The sequence below is a fragment of the Dioscorea cayenensis genome, unplaced genomic scaffold (assembly GCF_009730915.1).
Source record: "Dioscorea cayenensis subsp. rotundata cultivar TDr96_F1 unplaced genomic scaffold, TDr96_F1_v2_PseudoChromosome.rev07_lg8_w22 25.fasta BLBR01000033.1, whole genome shotgun sequence".
In the NCBI taxonomy this organism is placed as follows: Eukaryota; Viridiplantae; Streptophyta; class Magnoliopsida; order Dioscoreales; family Dioscoreaceae; genus Dioscorea; species Dioscorea cayenensis.
The window spans coordinates 45,264-64,067 of record NW_024086424.1 but is presented as its reverse complement, the minus strand read 5'-3'; the positions used below and the strand labels follow the sequence as shown (position 1 = coordinate 64,067).

The window sequence follows — 18,804 nt, the reverse complement described above, 5'->3', positions numbered from 1 at the left end:
ATTACGTATTGCTACAACATAGATGATACACATCAGATTCCTTTAACACACACACAAACTCACGGGGACTCGAGCATCGAGAGTTTGGACAAGAGAAAAGATCATGAAAGTGCCCGTGTTCTCAGAGATTTAGTAAACAGATCCGTTGTTTATACCAGAGGGACAAACCGGGAGCTGTAATGCCTTTGGCTGCATCGATCACGCAAGAAGAAAGCATCAACACCAATAGTGCTTTTGAGAGAGGGAATAAGCCTCGACACGATTCAAAAGTGATCTGAATGGCACCCTGTTGTCACAATGTAGAGGAGTAGGAGCATGCGTAGGACAACACCCAAGATCATGCAAAAAGCCAACAGAACCAAACAATCTCCTCAAAGCAGAGTAGCCATGGTAAGCTCCGCTCAATGCTAGATCGAACACCCGCCTTGCTTCCGACTCTGCAAATGAGAGAAGAGCCCAAGAAATAAAAGTAATCTAGTAATGCGGAACGATGATCGACTGGGATCACCAGCCCAAGTATTACGTAGTCAAGATCAAGCTCCGCAGAACTGTACGAGAGAAAAGAAGACCCCGAGACGAAGTCGCTCAAGATAGCTGAAAAAGCCTCAAAAGATGGGACAGTGAACCGGGCGAGGGCGCACCCAAAACCTCGACCGAGAAACATGCACACAACATAGGCAATGCTCTCCTGATGAATAAGGGAAAAGATAGACCCAGACTCCCAAACAAGTGGACGAGAAGCGTGCGTTTGGATCGAGCATGAAGTCTCCCTCATCAAGACGTTACGAATCAAGATGTAGCTCCCATAGGGAGTGGTCACAACACAAGAGTCGAGAGATGCTGCCCGTAGGAGGATATCGATGTGTAATGCTATTGGGATAATCGAAAACCAAGAGAAGTAGAAGTGACCTATGCCCAAAAAATAGCTCAATCGACCAAGATCAGCCATTTAGAAATGTTGAAGGTGATGCTTGACAGAAACTATGATGAGCAGGATCATCACCGCCGATGATCATCATCCAAATAAAGCAACAACAAAGTCCGACCATGAGAGGAAGAGTGCACAAACAAAAGCGTGATCATGCGGACTAGGGCCGAAAGCCAGCAGCAGCCACCCGAGTGGAATTGAACGCTTCTCAAACCAAAGCCTCGAGGAGCCTGTTTGAGAGACCATAGAGAGCCTTCCGTAATGGCTACAAAACTAAAACCAGAAGAAGAAAACCGGTAGGGAAGCATGTAAACCTCTGGCGAAGATCCCGTGAAAAGCATTCTTCACATCATGTCGAAAAGGGACCATCGTCACGAACAGATGTACCACGAACAATAAGAAGAGCTCGAATGGTGATCATGCCCATGAGCTACGGGAGCAAAAAGCCCTCATCATAATCAGCATCCCCTCAGCCTCCCTCGAAACCACAAGCTGCAAGGCGAGCCTTGTCATCGCTTCTGAGAACCGCCGTCGAGCGTAGTCTGACTTTATAGACCCACCCAGTGGGTAAGGGAACAGGCACAGCGGAGGAAGCGGGAATCAAACCAATATAGAGGTGCACTCGAGCGCCCAAACTCGGAGTTTATAGCAGCCTGCGACTCGTATTTCAGGACACTCCTTCAAGAAGATGGCTCGGAGGCCACGAGTGGAGAAATAGGAGGTCGAAGTGAGAGGAAGATTAAGGCGATCGTGGGGGATGACGATCACGAAGAGGATAGGCGACGTCTGGGGATCTCACATCCGCAAGGAACACATCGGGAGGAAGCCGCTGGCGCCGGTGTGACTGCGGGGAAGAGGAGGAGATGGAATAGAAACCCTGGACACGGGAGGGGTCAGCGTCAACGGTGAAACGGATAGAGAGGATGGATCGAGATACATGTGGAGGTGGGGAGAGGGAGGTGGTGGAGAGGACACAATGAGAAATCGAACATCGGCCGATGTAGTAGAGGAGTGAGAAGAAAGAAAAGGAAGGGACAAAAGAAAGGACGATCCTCAACAAAGGAGACATCACGCCGAGACACGTGAAGTGATGAAGATCATAACACTTATAGCTTTTGCGCCTGTGACTATAACCAAGGGAAGACACAAGGAACGCATCGAATAGAAAGTTTAGTCCGCCTCCTCGAGGGCATAAGGAGCACACACACAAAACAACCAAACACACGTAAGATGAGAACAACGAAATGGAGAAAGACATTCCTCGGGATTACGACCAAGAAGGAAGAGGGTGTGAAGATTGATGAGGTAAACAGTGAGAGAGACAACTCGACTTAGAAGTGAGGGGAACATGGGAGGCAATGAGAAGAGTATGAGCGGTCTCAAGAATATGAGTCAAATGTTTCCTTCGGCAAAGTCTGCTCGAGAGCATGGGGCACCAGGACAAGAGAGGGTCGAGGAAGAGTGCCGTGGGAGGCAAGAACCTCAGCGAAACTCATGAGAAAGATACTCCCTCCCCGAATCGTAACGGAGAAAGTCACAATGGTGTGCAAAGAAAGTTGGGTCGCACATATTAGAAATCAATATAGACCTTAAAAACTCGAACGAGAACGGATAAAATAAATCCAAGTGTAACGAGAAATCATCAACAAAAATAACATAATAACGATGTCCACTTGTGAAACAAATGGGGCAGGACCTCAAACATCAAAATGAACTAATTCAAACGGAGAACATAGATCTGAGACACACCTCAAGGATATGGGAGGCATGAAATCGCTTACTGAGCTTTATAACTCTAACAAGAATGAGAATTATTAAATCTGAAACACTACTTAAAATCGCCAATGAATAGAGAAGATAGACGAGGAACACTAGGATAGCCAGTAGATGATGCGCATCGATGGAAATGAACATTGAGACAAGAACAGAGGTCACTGATAACGTAGAAGCAGGACTCAAGAGCTGAAGATGATCGAGCACATATACACCACTATGCGCGATGGCTCACCCAATGAGGGTCCCCTGTGAAGATGATCCTCGCATACCTGCAAACCAAACTCATCAGACAATACAAGATAGCCAAGAGAAGCAAGTCAAGCAGCGTAAATAAGGTTCATGGAGAGCTCGATACAAAGGCAACATCGGGAATATGAAAATGAGTGATGTAAGAGGGCAGATGCGACTAGGGATAGAGCCGCGTCCATTAGCGATAATCGACGAAGATCGGGAAGAAAAAGGGTGAAGAGAGTGAAGATGGGTAGCATCATAGGTCATATGAAAAAGAAGCTCCGCGAGTCAAGCAACCAAGAGAGGATGAAGAAATCACCTGTAGGGAGCGTGAGGCGATCGATGGGTGAGTCGGAGACGCCGGAGGCATCCCGAGTGAGTATTGGAGGTCAAGAGGGAGAAATCGACTCCTTGAAAGCTCATTGAATAAGTTCATTTGACTCGGCACAGACAACGGACCACCCCCGAGTAGCCGAGGTGATGCGGGCATCAGGTCTCAATCGAGCTCAGCTGCTAGCTTGCGACACTCAGTACGAACTTGGCCAAAAGTATGACAGTAATGACACCGAACTGACCGTCGATGAGGTGTACTAGAAACTGGTCCCTGAGACTGAGAAAGAGGACTAACAGGAGCACTAAGGCCAAGAGATGTCATCAAAAGAGTAATGGTCGGCACTGGGTTCTGCTGGGGAGCAGCAAGAATAGAGTGAGGAGCAACAGGTGGTGGAACCACATCTAAGGACCGAAGATGAGTCTCCTCAGCAAGCACATATGCTAGAGTATCACTAGCAGACGGAGGTGTAATCCGGTGCGATGGGCCGAGCCCGAACGTACCTCGAACTCGGGCGTAGGACGCATGAGAAACTCATAAATGCTGAGATAATTAGGATCCTGAGCAATGGCAAGACACTGAGCACAGGTCGGAGAAGAAGAGGGGGTCATCTCATCACACTGACGCCATAAATCACTGAGCACGGCAAAGAAATTCGAGACGAGTTCTCGCACGATAGGTAGAGGTGAGAGTCCGAGAGCAAGGAGTAAATGGCAACGCTTAGCGGAAGGAAGATAAAGTCGCATAGATGATCCCAAATCGCCTTGGTCAGTAGAAAGATCTAGCGCTAAGCGAATGGGAAGCTCACGGGGACCGAGCCGAGATGATAGCAATCGTACGGGCATCATCCTCAATCCACTTGAGCAAGTCAGCAGACGGAGAAAAGGAGCAGCGTTAATCAGCAGCAGAAGAAGGGATGGAAGAGACAGTAGTGGAAGAAACTGGAGGCGGACGGGTACCATCAACATGACCCCAAAGATTAAGCCCACGAAGGAGTACACGTAAAGTGGAAGACCATGCTTTATAATTCTTGCCATTAAGCATGATGTCAGCCTTTTGTAGGTAAGAAACCTGAGCAGAGGCCATGGAGCACCTACACAAAACACAAGGTCTGTGGGAGAATAGCTCAAGAAGAAAATACCGCGGGGGCCGAGGTCGGCAGGACAGCCGGGCGTACTTGACACGCTGGGGCTACTAGGCGTGAGAGCAGAGGGCAGCTGGGGCCGTAGCAGGTGCTTTGGAGCGGGCTCAGCGTGGCGCGGGGGCCGAGGGACGGCGGGCGGCCAAGACGAGGCCGAGCGGTGCATCTTTGAGATAGCGTCTTGTGAGTCGTGTTGAAGCGGCGGCACATGGCCGTGCCGGTCTGGCTGGCTGAGCACGAGGGCCGGTCGAGGCGCCGCATACGTGGGTGCGTGCTGGGCGGCTGGGCGGTGGGTGGCGCGCGCATGGGCTGAGGGACGACGGTCAACGCACACAAGGGCCGAGGAGCGGCGGATGGTCGGCGCCTGAGCTGAGAGGCGCAGGGCTGGCATGACAGGGAAAGAGAAAAAGGTTTTAGGAGAACCTCTCTGATATCATGTTAGGTGGAAAAGATTAACCAATTTTCATTAATCAAAACCTACAATGTACAAGGCATATATAGATACACATGTATATAAATATGGTAACTATACAAATATAGATATACAACTGTATACACAGCTGTATTCCCTAACAATCCCAAACGGGTCCACGCTACATGTTCTAACCTTATCCGAATATATTTACTCCCTATAAATATGTGATATGAGATTAGGGTTTCTCAATTAATTTGATTTGTGATTGCCATTAAAAGACGGCTACGGCAAAAACCCTAATATTCACAATAGTTGCTTGGAGCAAAAGAAGCCATCACTTCTTCCGGATCAAGGGTGAAAAGTTCGAGAACATTGTGTGTGTGCATTGTAGGATTTTGCTCTTGTGAAATCTCTGTAAGGTAATCCTGATCTTTCACATATATTCATGTGTTCATGTGATCGATCCTTGATAATTAATCAATTGTTAATTAAATATCAATTAATTGTAATTGATAGTCCTAATTTGATTGGAATGATTTTTCCTAACCTTAATTTTATTAGATCGATAATTACTAACACCCATAACAACACATCTAGCTCTGTGTAAATGAGGCAAGGACAATCTCCCCATAACAACACATCTACTTTTGCGTTGATGAGGCCCTTACAAGTAGGGGTGGCAATACTTCTATCGAGACACCGCCGAAATCTTGGTTCTATTCAACCCGGAATAAAACAAGTTTAGACAAATGTTGTGCTAATGCGAACAAGGTCAAAATATGGCTTGATTGTTCAAATTTAAATCAGAACCAGGTCCAGACATGAAAATTCAAACAATCACGACCATTTTACTTCTATAATTTTTAAAAAGCCCACATATTTTAAACTCAATCTTCCAAAAACTTCAAACATAAATCGCTTTTTCTATTAAGACTTAGATTTTGTATAATTTGAGTCGAATTTTGGATTGTTGACATTGTTTTTTTTTTTATTATTCAATATAAATTAAACTATTTTTTTAATATAATATTTGAATGAATTTAAATGTAGCAGATAGATTTGGACACATTTAGACATTCTGATGATTCGATTTAAAATAAACCGAATTTAGACAAATTCAATTTGACCGGATTTAAAAGGCTCAGATCCAAATAGACATGGGTGCGGGCCGTCCGGAAAATCGGCCCTGCCCGGAACCAGCCCGGGACCGGCCCGCCGGTTCAATGACCCGCGGGCTGGTTTATTGACGTCAGAACCGCCCGTCCTGTAGACGGGCCGGTTACTGATCTGATTCTCAACCCGTGACCAGCGGGACGGGCCGAGACCTAACCGAGTTGGGTTTTTAATATTATTGGACAACAAAAACAAAACCACTGAGCTACACTTTTTATTTTTAACATCTATTAGAAAATTATATATAGATAGATGTAGGGATATGGATCAAAAATATTTTTACATATATATTTAATTTATAAAAAAATTAAGAGACCGTATAATAAATTAAAAACTATATAAATCAATCTCTAAAATATCAAAGTATCAAAACAATAAATTTTCATAAATATTTTTTTCTTTAAAAATAATTATTTTTGTCTCATCGTCTTTTTCAGCTCATAAAGCACTAAGTCCCTACACATGCACTTTTAAACTCTCTTAAATAGGGGCACTCTTATGTGTCACATATATATTAGATTATTTTGTTTCAATTTATAAAATAAAAATAAAAATAATTTTTTTTTTAAATTATGTATATCAATTTATAAAAAAATATATTAGTAAAAAAGTAGTATCTTTGAATAATGGTTAACACCATATTATTTTGATTAGTAACTTTTTTCAATGACAACATGATGAGCACAATAATAACCCTATAGTTAAAGACCAAATTGAAATCTAGAGGCAACCTAAACTATAATAAATAAATAAGTTGATGATAACTTTAATTTAAAATAAGAATACTACTTGATATGTAATTTTTGTTGAACTTAAAAAGATGTGCTAATAATTTAATTTGATAGATAAACAAATTAAAATGTAACTTATTTTATCCTTTTTGAAATTATTTTGATATTTCTTAAAAATTTTTAAGTTATTATAAATTATTTTAAATTTTTTGTTGTTTGGAATTAAATTTTATTTACAGCTTCTTTATATTTATTTATGGTTTATATTTGAACAAAAAAGATATGGAGATTAATTGGTTAATGTGATAATTCCTAGGGGTGGTCTTTGGTTCGAATCTCATCCGTGGCATTATTTTTGAAAGTTTATCCATTTAATTTGTAAATAAAATATTGTAATTTAATAATAAAGTATTAGTTAATATAAAAAATGGTAAAAATCCGCCGGGTCAAACGGGCTTGGCCCGGACCCGGCAATTTCTGTGATAAGACAGGCCGGATCCGTTCATCCTTTGAGTGAAACGGACCCGGCGGTTCTTTACTGTAGCACGGCCGATCCCACCTCTAGATCCAAACAACAACTTCATCAGTTTATATTAATAACTGTCCAAATCCCGATCTTATTGGGACCTAGATTTCTTGCCACCCTTACTCACGTGGCCAAGCACTAGCCCTTCTTCTCAAACATCCCATAACAATGGGTAAATTTTTCCAATGAGTATATAAGTTTGGCCTTATATCGGTTTAGTATTAACTTTCGATTTGTATCAAAATGAGCGTTAAGTTTTAATTTTTGTTTATCCGTGAGGGCGATTGGGGGATTTTGGTTATAATCGAGTGGCGTTGAAGCCGTAAATATGATGTAGACACCTTAGACGAAGTCGAGCAACTATCCACATAATCAACCAAAGTCGGAAAGGGATGAAGATAAGGAAGGGGAGGAAGGAAAGGGATGATGATGTGGTAGCCAATTAGGCTACGTGTATAAGTTGATGATGTGGGACATGTCTTTGAGTTGGTTCACTGGGTGTCCACATCATATTCTGACTTTCACGCCAATCGATGATACAACGAATCTAATTGCATTTTCGGGAGAAACAAAATTAAAAGCTTTTGTCTACCATTTTGATACTAATTGAAAAGTTAATGCTCAAACCGATATAAGCGCGAACTTAAGTATTCACTTGAAAAATTTACCCCATAACAACACATCACCAAGGTTTGAGTGGCATAAAGAGGAACCTTCATGTTTGTGTCAGTGACTGCTATATATATATATATATATATATATATATATATATATATATAGCTAGATAACGCTGCTTATCCTTCCACTCTATCTTCCTTCATCATGGAGTCCACGAGCTCATCCTCGCACGTAGCTTTCCTTGCTTTTCCATTCGGCTCTCACGCATCTCTCCTCTTCTCCCTTGCTGGCCACCTCGCTATATCACTCCCCTCAGGCACCTTCTCCTTCTTTAGCACAGCCCGGTCCAACTCTTTCCTGGTCCGATCCAACCATCTCTGGCCAACCAATCTCAGGTCTTACGGTACGTGTTCATGATGGCTTGCCGGATGGGGTCCCACAGTTATCGGTGTTGGAGGTAATTGACCTTTTCTTAGGTCTGGTACCGAGGAACTTTTACAAGAGGATGGCGGCGGTAGAGGAGGAGATTGGAAGGGTCACTTGTGTTGTTAGTGATGGTTTCTGGGGTTTTGCAGGTGATCTGGCAGCGGAGAGAGGGGCGTTGTGGGTCACACATTGGTGTTGCTGTCCCAAGGCTCTGCTGGCCCATCTGTGCACAGATTTGCTGCGACAGAGTGCCGGACCTGATGGTGATCGTGGTAAGTGTTTGTCTCACTTCTCTGGACGTTTTTTTGTCCTATAATCTTTTTTCTAATAATCAGCCCGGCGGGTCCTATGGAACGTGTGGTGATATGCAAAATCATAATAAGTATTTTTTATTTATTTATATTAAATAATAATTATATAATAAAAATAAAAAATAATATCATAAATTAATTGAATAAGATAAATTCTGTAGTTTAAAAAATAATTAAATTTTTTTAAAATTATACTTATATGGATAGGATTAATAGTAAATAAAAATTTTAAATATATATATTTTTAAAAAAAACATGAATTATGAATATATATATATATATTATAAGATTAAATTTGTTGCACATTTATGTTAAAGAACTCATCATTTAGAGATGTTTTTGGTTTCAATCCTGGGAACATTTATAGTAGCTATTAGATTAAAATCCAACCCAACAATCTATTCATGAAAAGTGTTACACAGTTTCAAAAACAATGTTATACAGTAATCATGCATACACACTAAATCTGCATATTATCTTTATAAACAATAACCATTGGATCATTAAGTGTAGGTATGAGATGACTTAAGCCTTTGATATTATTATAAATTAAGTGTTGTTGTTAAAACAAACTAAAATTTTAAGATAATTATATGGATAGAATTATAGAATGATAATAAATAAAAATTTTAAATATATATTTTTTTAAATAAAGAACATGAATTGTGAGGCTTTAGAAATTGTCAAGCTTTATGAGGCCATATTTATTGCACATTGATGCTATTATAAATTAAATTTTATAATTAAAAAAAATTAAAATCTTCACGATGATAATCATGTGATAGGATAATATTAAAAGAAACTTTAAATATAATTTAAAATATATATATATATAAATAGTGAGGCCCTAGGAAATTGTAGGGGTCTAGGCATAGACTATGGTTGCCTATGCTTAGGACCCCCCTGAAAATCAATATCAAAATAGTCAATACCGTAATTATCCTTTTTTTTTAATTTGTAAAAAAAAAATTCATTTTGTAATGGCCAGCTCGAGTCCAAGATGCTCTGGATAGCATCCCCGGTCTTTCATCCATGCGTATTGAAGACTTGCCAGAAGGCATTGTCCTCAGTGACACTGCATCATCCTTGGCCCTCCTCAAACCAGTCAAAAGTTGATCATAAACATGGTTGGACCGTCAGGTTGCAGGCTCAGTGGTGTACATTTGCTTTGGGACAGCAGCAATGCCTTCTAAACAAGAGTTCATGGAGGGGTAAATTTTTTAGTAGGTCACTAAACTTTGGCTCATTTTCACTTTGATCACCGAACTTAAATTTGTATCAATTTGATCACTCAACTTTAATTTAATTTCAACCGGTAATAAATCAAAGATTTCAACCCCCAATTGATTACATGACTGTCTAAAAATCTAAGTCAGTCCTCTCATTAACACATTATTAAGTTTATTAGGTGTCCACGTCATCGAAAAAGAGTTACATCATTCATTTGGAGTTTGAAATCTCTTGATTTATTACCAAGTGAAATGAAATTAAAATTAAATGACTAAATTGATACAAATTGAAGTTTAGTGATTAAAGTGAGAATGAGCCAAAGTTTAGTGACTTACTAAAAAATTTACCCGTTCATAGAGATTGCAGAAGGTTTGCAGGCTAGTGGGACTCCTTTCTTGTGGTCATTGAAGGAGATTGCATGGGGGCATTTGCCTGCTGACTTTTTGGACTATGTTGCAAGTAGAGGATTGATTGTGCCGTGGGCTCCTCAGCCTCAGGTATGAAACCTCATCTCATGTCTAATAATGTTTTGAAACCTGACCTGGGAAGGCTTCAGAGTCATGAGCCAATAGTCAGTTGATCCGGTCATAAATATAATATATATTTTTATAAATTCAATTATATATAAATATAAAAATATAATATACTATATGTTACTAAAAATTTTAACAAACAGCAATGGAAAAGTTCAACATTTTTTTCCTTAATTGAGAACACATTTTTTTAAAAAATTATTTTTATTTATTAAAATCAATTATTATATGAAAAAGAGTTTACCTAAATAAAAGTCTAAGTATGAAAAAATAAGAAAATGCCAAGTGTATATCCCTTTGCAGAGTTGGCAAGTAAATATTTTTTTATAAATATATTTTAACTTTTTCATATAAAAAAACCCACATGTCTTATTTGGTTATTAGGGTTTAAAAACCTATTTTATCAATATTTTATTAAACTAATCACATTTAAACTAATCCAGAAACTTCATTTTATTTAAAAGCTTCATTTTATTTTATTTTTCTCGAGTGATAGTGCTAATCTCTTTTCTTCCTATCCAATTATTCTATATATTTCTTCCATTCATTATAAATATAAGTTATAATTCTTTAAATAATCCCTCTATTTTTTTAAACTTATCTTTTTAGTCCTTCATTTTATATTGTAACATTTTAATCCCTTTACTACATTTAAATGAGCTATGTTAATCCATCATTTTTATGGTTTAGGGTTTATAGTGACTGACATGACTATATTAAAATTGTAAAGGAACAAAAAAAGTTACATTTTAAAGTAAAGAGACTAAAATTATTAGTTTGGAAACATAGAGGAACCGTTAGGAAATTACACCAAACATAAGTATTTAACCTTTGGTTTGTGAACAATGTCTTATTAACTCCAATGACAACATGTGAATAGGTATTAGAGCACTCAGCTGTGGGAGCATTCTTAACACACGGTGGTTGGAACTCTGTTTTAGACGGCATCACTGCTGGCGTGCCAATGATAATCAAACCTTACTTGGGGGACCAGTTTCTAGATGCGAGGATGGTTACCGATGTTTGGAATATTGGAGTGGGTTTTGAAGGTGGTGTTATAAAAAAAGATGAAATGGTGAATGCTCTGAATGTCATTTTAGGGAGTAAGAGAGGAAAGACAATGAAGGAAAAGATAAATGAGCTGAAGTCCATGGCATTGCAAGGAATAAAGCCGGGTGGGAGCTCGACAAAAAATTTGGATGCTTTGGAGAAGATGGTTGCATCTTGCCAGCATAATTGAGATTGGATGTAATAATGTTGTTTTTAATATCTTATCTAGATTATTTGTTTGAAGGACTATTGCTTGATGACAGTTGTGTTATTTTCTTATAATTAGGATAGTTTTACTATCCTTGTTATCTTAATTATTTGCCAATGTTTATTTAATAACTCTATGTTTAGTAGTCTTCTTATTTATTGTTTATGATGTTTTGCATATTGGACGACATTATTATTAAGTTATATTCTATGTTTAGTAATGATCTACGATCTATATATTATAAATATTGAACATGTTGGCAATATTGATTATAATGTAATAACTAGTTGGCAAAGTGAAATTTTTCTCAAACACTTCATCAGTAAAAAGAAACCGAAGAAGACTCTAGCATACTGATGAACGTAAAGCAGTAGGAGGGCAAGATCTCTAATTTGAAGTGATTTATACTGCTTAAATCTCAAGATGCTTCAAGTTGATACCTACCCTCAATTAGACTATTGTTGTCACTCTTGGATGGAAGTACCTCGACAATTTCAGTTCAATTCTCTTTATCCAAGAAAAACTAGAAGACTTAGTTCAAATCCTATCTGATGCAAATACCTAGTTCATTCCGTTGTGGTGAGCTTCAATAGCCTGAGAAGAAAAGATACAGCAATAGCAAGAAGATAGCAAGGAAGGAGAAGAGTTTAAGTTAGAACTTTAGATGAACTTTTCTCATTCTCATAGTACTGGTCAAACAAGATATAAAGAGCAAGAGCTATTGCTTTGCCCATTCCCCAAAGTGTAAAGATACTGCTCTCCCCAATGACAAAAGAGTAATACAAAAGCATGAAACCTCGTACAAACCAAAAGTAAAGAGAGCATAACCTTAACTAATGACTTGACTACTTAGACCATTGACCAACTAGTCAGACCAACAAGAAACTATTCAAAAAAGGTCTTCAAACGATTCAAACTGTGGCCAATCCACTCCAAGGTTCTGAACACCCTTTTCAACATACCCCCTTGTTCAAAACTCCCAGCTTTTCCCTAAAGTATTTGAACTTATAAATGGGAAGCGACTTCGTCAGCACATCTGCGACTTGCTCGTCTGTGCCACAGAACTCGAGCTGGATCTGACCATTTGCTACAAGCTTCCTGTTCATAATTCACTCACTTTTAATTTTTCAATTAAACTAAATTAATCATGGTGCTTTTGAATTTAAAGCCAAGATGATCTTGAACAAAAATTCTAGAGCTAATTTCAAGTTTGGGTCGGGTTTAATCATATCAAACTTGATTCATTTACAATGTTAATAACAAATCCATCCATCTTAAATTAAAGTTTTTTTTTTTTCAGATAACTCTCTTTGTTATGCATTTATTTCAAATTAACATCCACTTTATTAATATTTAATAAAAACTCTATCATATTCTCTTTCATTGCAAATAACTTCTTTGCTCAAATTCACAGAAAAGAACATGAGAAATGATAACTACAATTTCATTATTTAAAGATATTTTCATCATTTGTCGGTATTTTAAAGATTAATTTAAAATTTATTTAATTATTACCATAAAAGATCGTTCTATATATATTTTTAATGTTATATATGTAGTTTATAGGAAATTGTAGGTTCGAAATTTACTAAATCATAATTTATATATTAATAAAAAAAATATTTTTAAAATATTCTCTTCGTTGTAACATGAGGCTAATGATTGGTCGCTCACAAAGAAAATAGATATTTGATGGAGTGTTCTTAAGTATTGATAACTTAAAGAGGTAAGTAAGTTGAGGGGTTACATACAAAAAAAATACTTTTTAATCAAATTGATCACTTATAATATTAATTCATTAATTGCACAAATTTTCCAATCTTATGGCCAGAATTTTCATACTATGTATTTGTTGCGGGCAACACCTATAAAATAGTTTTAAACACATGCTTTTGTTTGTATTGCTTGTTAGCTAGATAATTGATGTTCATAATTATTATATTATTTTTATTATTACATGAGTTTGATAATTACATGAGTTGTATTTGTGTCAGTTTGTATTGCTTGTAGGATAATTGATATTCCTAATTATTTTATGAGTTTGGCCTTTTAAATAAAATATTATATATATATATATATATATATAATATTTTATTAAAAACAACTCATATGATTAATTTTATTTATTAAAGAAATTCAATACTAATATAATATTATAATGACTAAATATTTTAAAAAAATATTTTTAGTATTTATTAATAATTTTTTATAATTTAAGTAAAACTAGTGTTACTCCAGTGCAATGCTCGGAGATAATTATATGAAAATTTGTTTTAAAAATTCAACCAAAAAATTTTTATTTGCTATTATACATAAATATGTTATATTATATTAAGATTAGAAAAAATAAAATATTTATCAATTTTACTAAAATCTCAACTTGTAAGTAGAACATCTTTTGACATCCCAACTTTCGTAGACTCCTTTCTTCAGTTCTTCATACCATCGATTACTTTGGGGTCGTTTGGCATTATTGTCAATTCCTGTTTTTTATTTTTAATTTCATGTTTTGAAAACAAAACTAATAAAACATGTTTGGCACTTTGTTTTTGTTTTAAAAAATTTTGGCAATAATTCTCATGTTTCCAAAAAAGAGAGGAAACAACATTTTTATGTTTTTAACTTTTTTGGAAACGTTTTCAAAACTCTTCCTCCTACTATAAAATTAAACATTTTTTCTTCTAGTCCTCTCTCTCTCTCTCTCTCTCTCTCATTTTTAATTCCTTTTAATTTTTTAAAAAAATATCAATTTTTTTACAAATTAATACTAATAATTTCAAAAAATATTATTTTGAAAAAAAATTTATAAAAATTTATTATTTGGGCTTGATCTTTTACAAATTAGTTTATGGAGTATAAAAAAATTATATTTTTAGAAAATATTTGTGAAAATCATTGTTTGACCTTGATTTTTATAAACTAGGATATAACATATAAAATACACACATATATATAGAGAGAAAATATTTGTAAAAATTGTTTGAGCTATTGATTTTTTACTTGATCTAAAAAAAATTATGACTATGCTTTTATATTGCCCCTCCTCCCATTTATTTTTTCTTTAAATCGGATGGGTTCAATCTGAATATATATATATATATATATATATATTAAATTTTTTAAGGCAAACCTCAAAATATTTTTTTAGTTTCAAGTGACGCAATTGTTATGAGATATTTCTTACTTATACAATACTAGTCTATGCTATTAATTTTATTTAATAATGAAATCAAGTAAACTAATATGAAAAATAAGGTTTTATAAAAAATTATAAAATTATGAATTTGAAAGATGATAAAAAAAAAGCATTATGATAATTTTGTGTTAACCAAACGTGTTTTTGTTTTCAGCTTTTTAAAATAAACAATAATTAGTGTATCCAAACATGTTTTTATTTTCAAAAAATTGAAAACAAAACAAAAACAAAGCAAAACCAAAACAAAAGCGAAAAAAAAGAAACGATGCCAAAAGAGTTCTTTAGTACATTTCATTGCTTCACCCAAAAGATATTTAAATTTTAAATTAAAGTATTTTAAACTGCCCATAAAATTTTTAAATTTTAAATTAAAGATTTTTAAACTGCACATAAGATTTTTATGGGTAAGATGTGGAGTACATTTCATTAGTGAAATATGAAATTGTTGTAGTAGTTTTTGTATTATGAATTTTATGAATGAATTTGTACGACAGAAATGCCTATTTTTCTTTATAAGAAACCATTCCAAAATACACTATAGGAGAAGACTTAGATGGTGATAGATTTACCTCTGTTGACACAACCGACACTGCACAACATGGCGCGCTAATTTAGCAACTGATATGTTTAATCAATCAAGGCATAATAGTGGGCAACAAACTTAAGGAAATTGATCACTTGTAATATTAATTTATTAATTACACAAAATTTCCAACCTTATGGCTTAAATTATAATATTACGTATTTGTTGTGGGTAACACCTTTAAAGCATTTTTAATCATTTGTTTTTTGTTTATATTGCTTGTTGGATAATTTATTTTCACAATTATTATATTACTTTCATTCTTATATGAGTTTGATATGCACTTGTGCCAGTTTGTATTGCTTGTAGGATAATTGATATTCTTAATTATTGTATGAGTTTGGTAATTACATGAGTTTCACTTGTGTCAGTTTGTCAATTTGTATTGTTTATTAGATAATTGATATTCAAAATTGCTTGTTGGTATTCATTATCACTCCTTGATATAGGATGGTGAAAATAAGAATATTAATAAGATTGATACAATTGAGAAAAGAGGAAAGACCCAACATAACAAGGAATCAAACATGTCTAGACTACACAAAAAAAAAAAAAATTTAATGTTAGTTGAATTCTTGGCCAAAGTTGATTAATCTGTGAAATGGAAGGCTGATAATGGTCAATTTCATCCTAGTAATCTAACCCTACTGGATAAATGGATGCATGAGAAGCTACTCGATTCTAATCTCAAGGGCTTACCCTATATTGAGTTAAGAGTGAAATTCTAGAAAGGGCAATACCGTGCCAATCAAAAGATGTTGGGCTTAAATACAAGTGGTTTTGGATAGAATGATAATGAAAAACACATTATGTTTGATCTTACTATCTTCAATGATTCAGTAATTAAGGTAATTTTGTTCTAGTTGCAGTATCATGATATTTATCATTTTTGATATACATGTGTTGTATATGTGTATAATTTATTTATTTGCTTGTTTTTAGAGTCACTGATAAGTGCTTGAGTAGACATATTTTGTTATATGTTTTACATGCATTGAGCATCATTTTTACCATGGTTTATGTCTCATATAGTGTATTTGGTGTTCTTTTGTGCAATTAGGTTGTGAATGCCTTGAAGGGAGAAAATGAAGCAAAGATAGGCTATAAAGACACATTTTGGGAGTTCATGTTCAATCCAAGGAGCAAGACACAAGAGGAGTTCATGAACATGGAGGTGTGTGCCAACTTCCAAGAGAATTCAAGCCAATTTGCTAGTTGGAAGGGTACAAAGACAGTCACATCTCCATGTTCCTTTTCTTTGTGAAGAATGCAAGACCTTTCAAATGATGAATCGATGAAGAAAAGTCTTATAGCCTACCACATGGACATGTGCCCGACCATGTGGCCTCAAGAGAAGAGTGTTTGGACCATGTTTGTGAAGAAGGCTGTAGCTAAGTATTGTAGCAAAGCCTTGTAACATTTTACTGTAGCAGTACTATAGTAGAAACATTGTTCACGTGATCGCGTGGAAATTCCAACAGCTCACACGGGCGTGTGAAAATTCCACGCGGACGTGTGGAGACATGTGACAGACGCGGTTTGTGCTTATAAATAGACCTCTTGCCTTATTTTTTGACATATTTTGTGCGGCTCTTTAGGGGTGAGGCGGCTAGGGTTCTAGAGGAGGTTTTTGGTGATATTTGGGATCGTTCTTCACCAACTTTGATCGATCTTTCCTCCGTCATAGCATCAAGGGGTCCTTCGGCAATCTAGCTTTGGAGAAGGATTTTTCAAGACATTGAGCTACCCATCAATGCCATCATCACAAATTCAAGGGGGTTTTTCTCTATGGTTTACATTGCTATTCATTGTATTAATCTTTGTTTTATAACTCCATGGAGGGCTAAACCCTAGTAGGTATTTGGGCATGTGAACCCTAGGATCTTATCTTTTGTGTTGATTTGCTTTATGTTTTCTATTAAATTCGAGTCGATTTAAGTTTTAATCTTGTTTTCCCATGGCTTGCATGTTTTATTGATGCTTGTGGTTGATTGTATATGCATGATTTGTTACTTTGATAAGAGAGAGGTCTCCATTAGAATTAGAACTCTATGGTTAAGGAGGATTGAGAGGGTGAGTCATGAGATAGTAGAGTGTGCCCTTTCCCCTCCGATGAGTGTTTCCTATCTCTGTATTCCCTAGACTCTATGCAACCATATTTGGTGTGAGACGTGAGATTGAGAGATTTCTCCGCCATGAACTTGTAGGGGGTTAGGGATCTTTCGGCTAGAAGTAGGATTAGATCTATCTTTAGGAATCGGTTTCACTCTTAGGTATCCCTAGAGCTTATTGCTGTCATATGGGGTGTGAGGTGTTGAGATTGAACGATTTCTCCACCGAGACCTTGTAGGGGACTAGTACCAGTGGCTTGGAGGCAAGGGCCGGGTTTTCTTGGATTACCTCGACTCATTAAACTCGGTTTAGAAGAATTTAGCAAGTCTCAAGCTTCATTTTAGATCTTAGGAGAAACATTGCACGGGTATCTCATCTTTATTGATTGAGATCTTCCTCTATTTTACCCTGGCATATTCATCTCCGGTATTCATTTATGTGCACATTAGATCATCACATCATCCCATTTATCATTAGGCTAGATAGCAGAGAAGCAGTTAGTACTAGTAACCCTGTTCCCTGTGGATTAGACTACCCAACTCACAGGGTATTCTACTACTTCGACACCCGTGCACTTGCGGTACACACCCAATTCGGTCGTGTCGGTCACCTAGGAGATATTGTGTCACGCCTCGACCCTAGCCAAGCACGTGGCAATCACCACGACAACGAGTGGACCCTACAGCATCCTACCTCCTAGTCATCGTAAGACTCAAAACAAACCCGCTATCACAACTTACTGAAGAGGGGGACAACCTCCACTACAGAGTCAGCCGGGGTTCTAAATACAACCAGAAAGTATAAATACAAGAATAGTACACAAAATTCAAGTCTAGTGGATCCACAAAATTTACATACACACGGCACTAACCTCGACAAGAAGAAAAGGGTCGGTCAGTCTACTTCCTGCCCGACAACCCAGATCAACGTCGCGACTGAGGAAGAAGAACAGAGAGTCGAGTAACGAGATGTTACCTGAGTGAGTGGTGACAACATAGATATAACGAGTAGTAAAGCATTCCAAATAGTAATTACCACAATAATAATAACATATAAAAGTAGATCCAGATATCCAACAAGTTAACAGATAACACAATGATTCATAAATAATACAGGTAAATAACATTTTCCAACACATTGAGCACCACTCAAAATAAAGATTGGCCTCAAACAATTCCCAAGCCAATCGTGGCCGCGACTAGATACGGGACCACAAGGTGTTTTAAGACTTTTAAAATTCACAATACTGCCTTCCTTGGTGTTGGCCACTGAGATTCCTATGTGG

General features: G+C 36.6%; 1 protein-coding gene across 1 annotated transcript; it reads left to right on the top strand.

Moving 5' to 3' along the window:
* The first annotated feature begins 5,979 nt into the window (after positions 1 to 5,979).
* On the top strand, positions 5,980 to 11,610 carry LOC120253311 (myricetin 3-O-rhamnosyltransferase UGT77B2-like). The gene is made up of 5 exons (XM_039261656.1): positions 5,980 to 6,060; positions 8,187 to 8,568; positions 9,596 to 9,718; positions 10,195 to 10,334; positions 11,251 to 11,610. The coding sequence occupies exons 1-5, from the start codon at positions 5,980 to 5,982 to the stop codon at positions 11,608 to 11,610; spliced, it is 1,086 nt and encodes a 361-aa protein (XP_039117590.1).
* Positions 11,611 to 18,804: the final 7,194 nt, after the last annotated feature.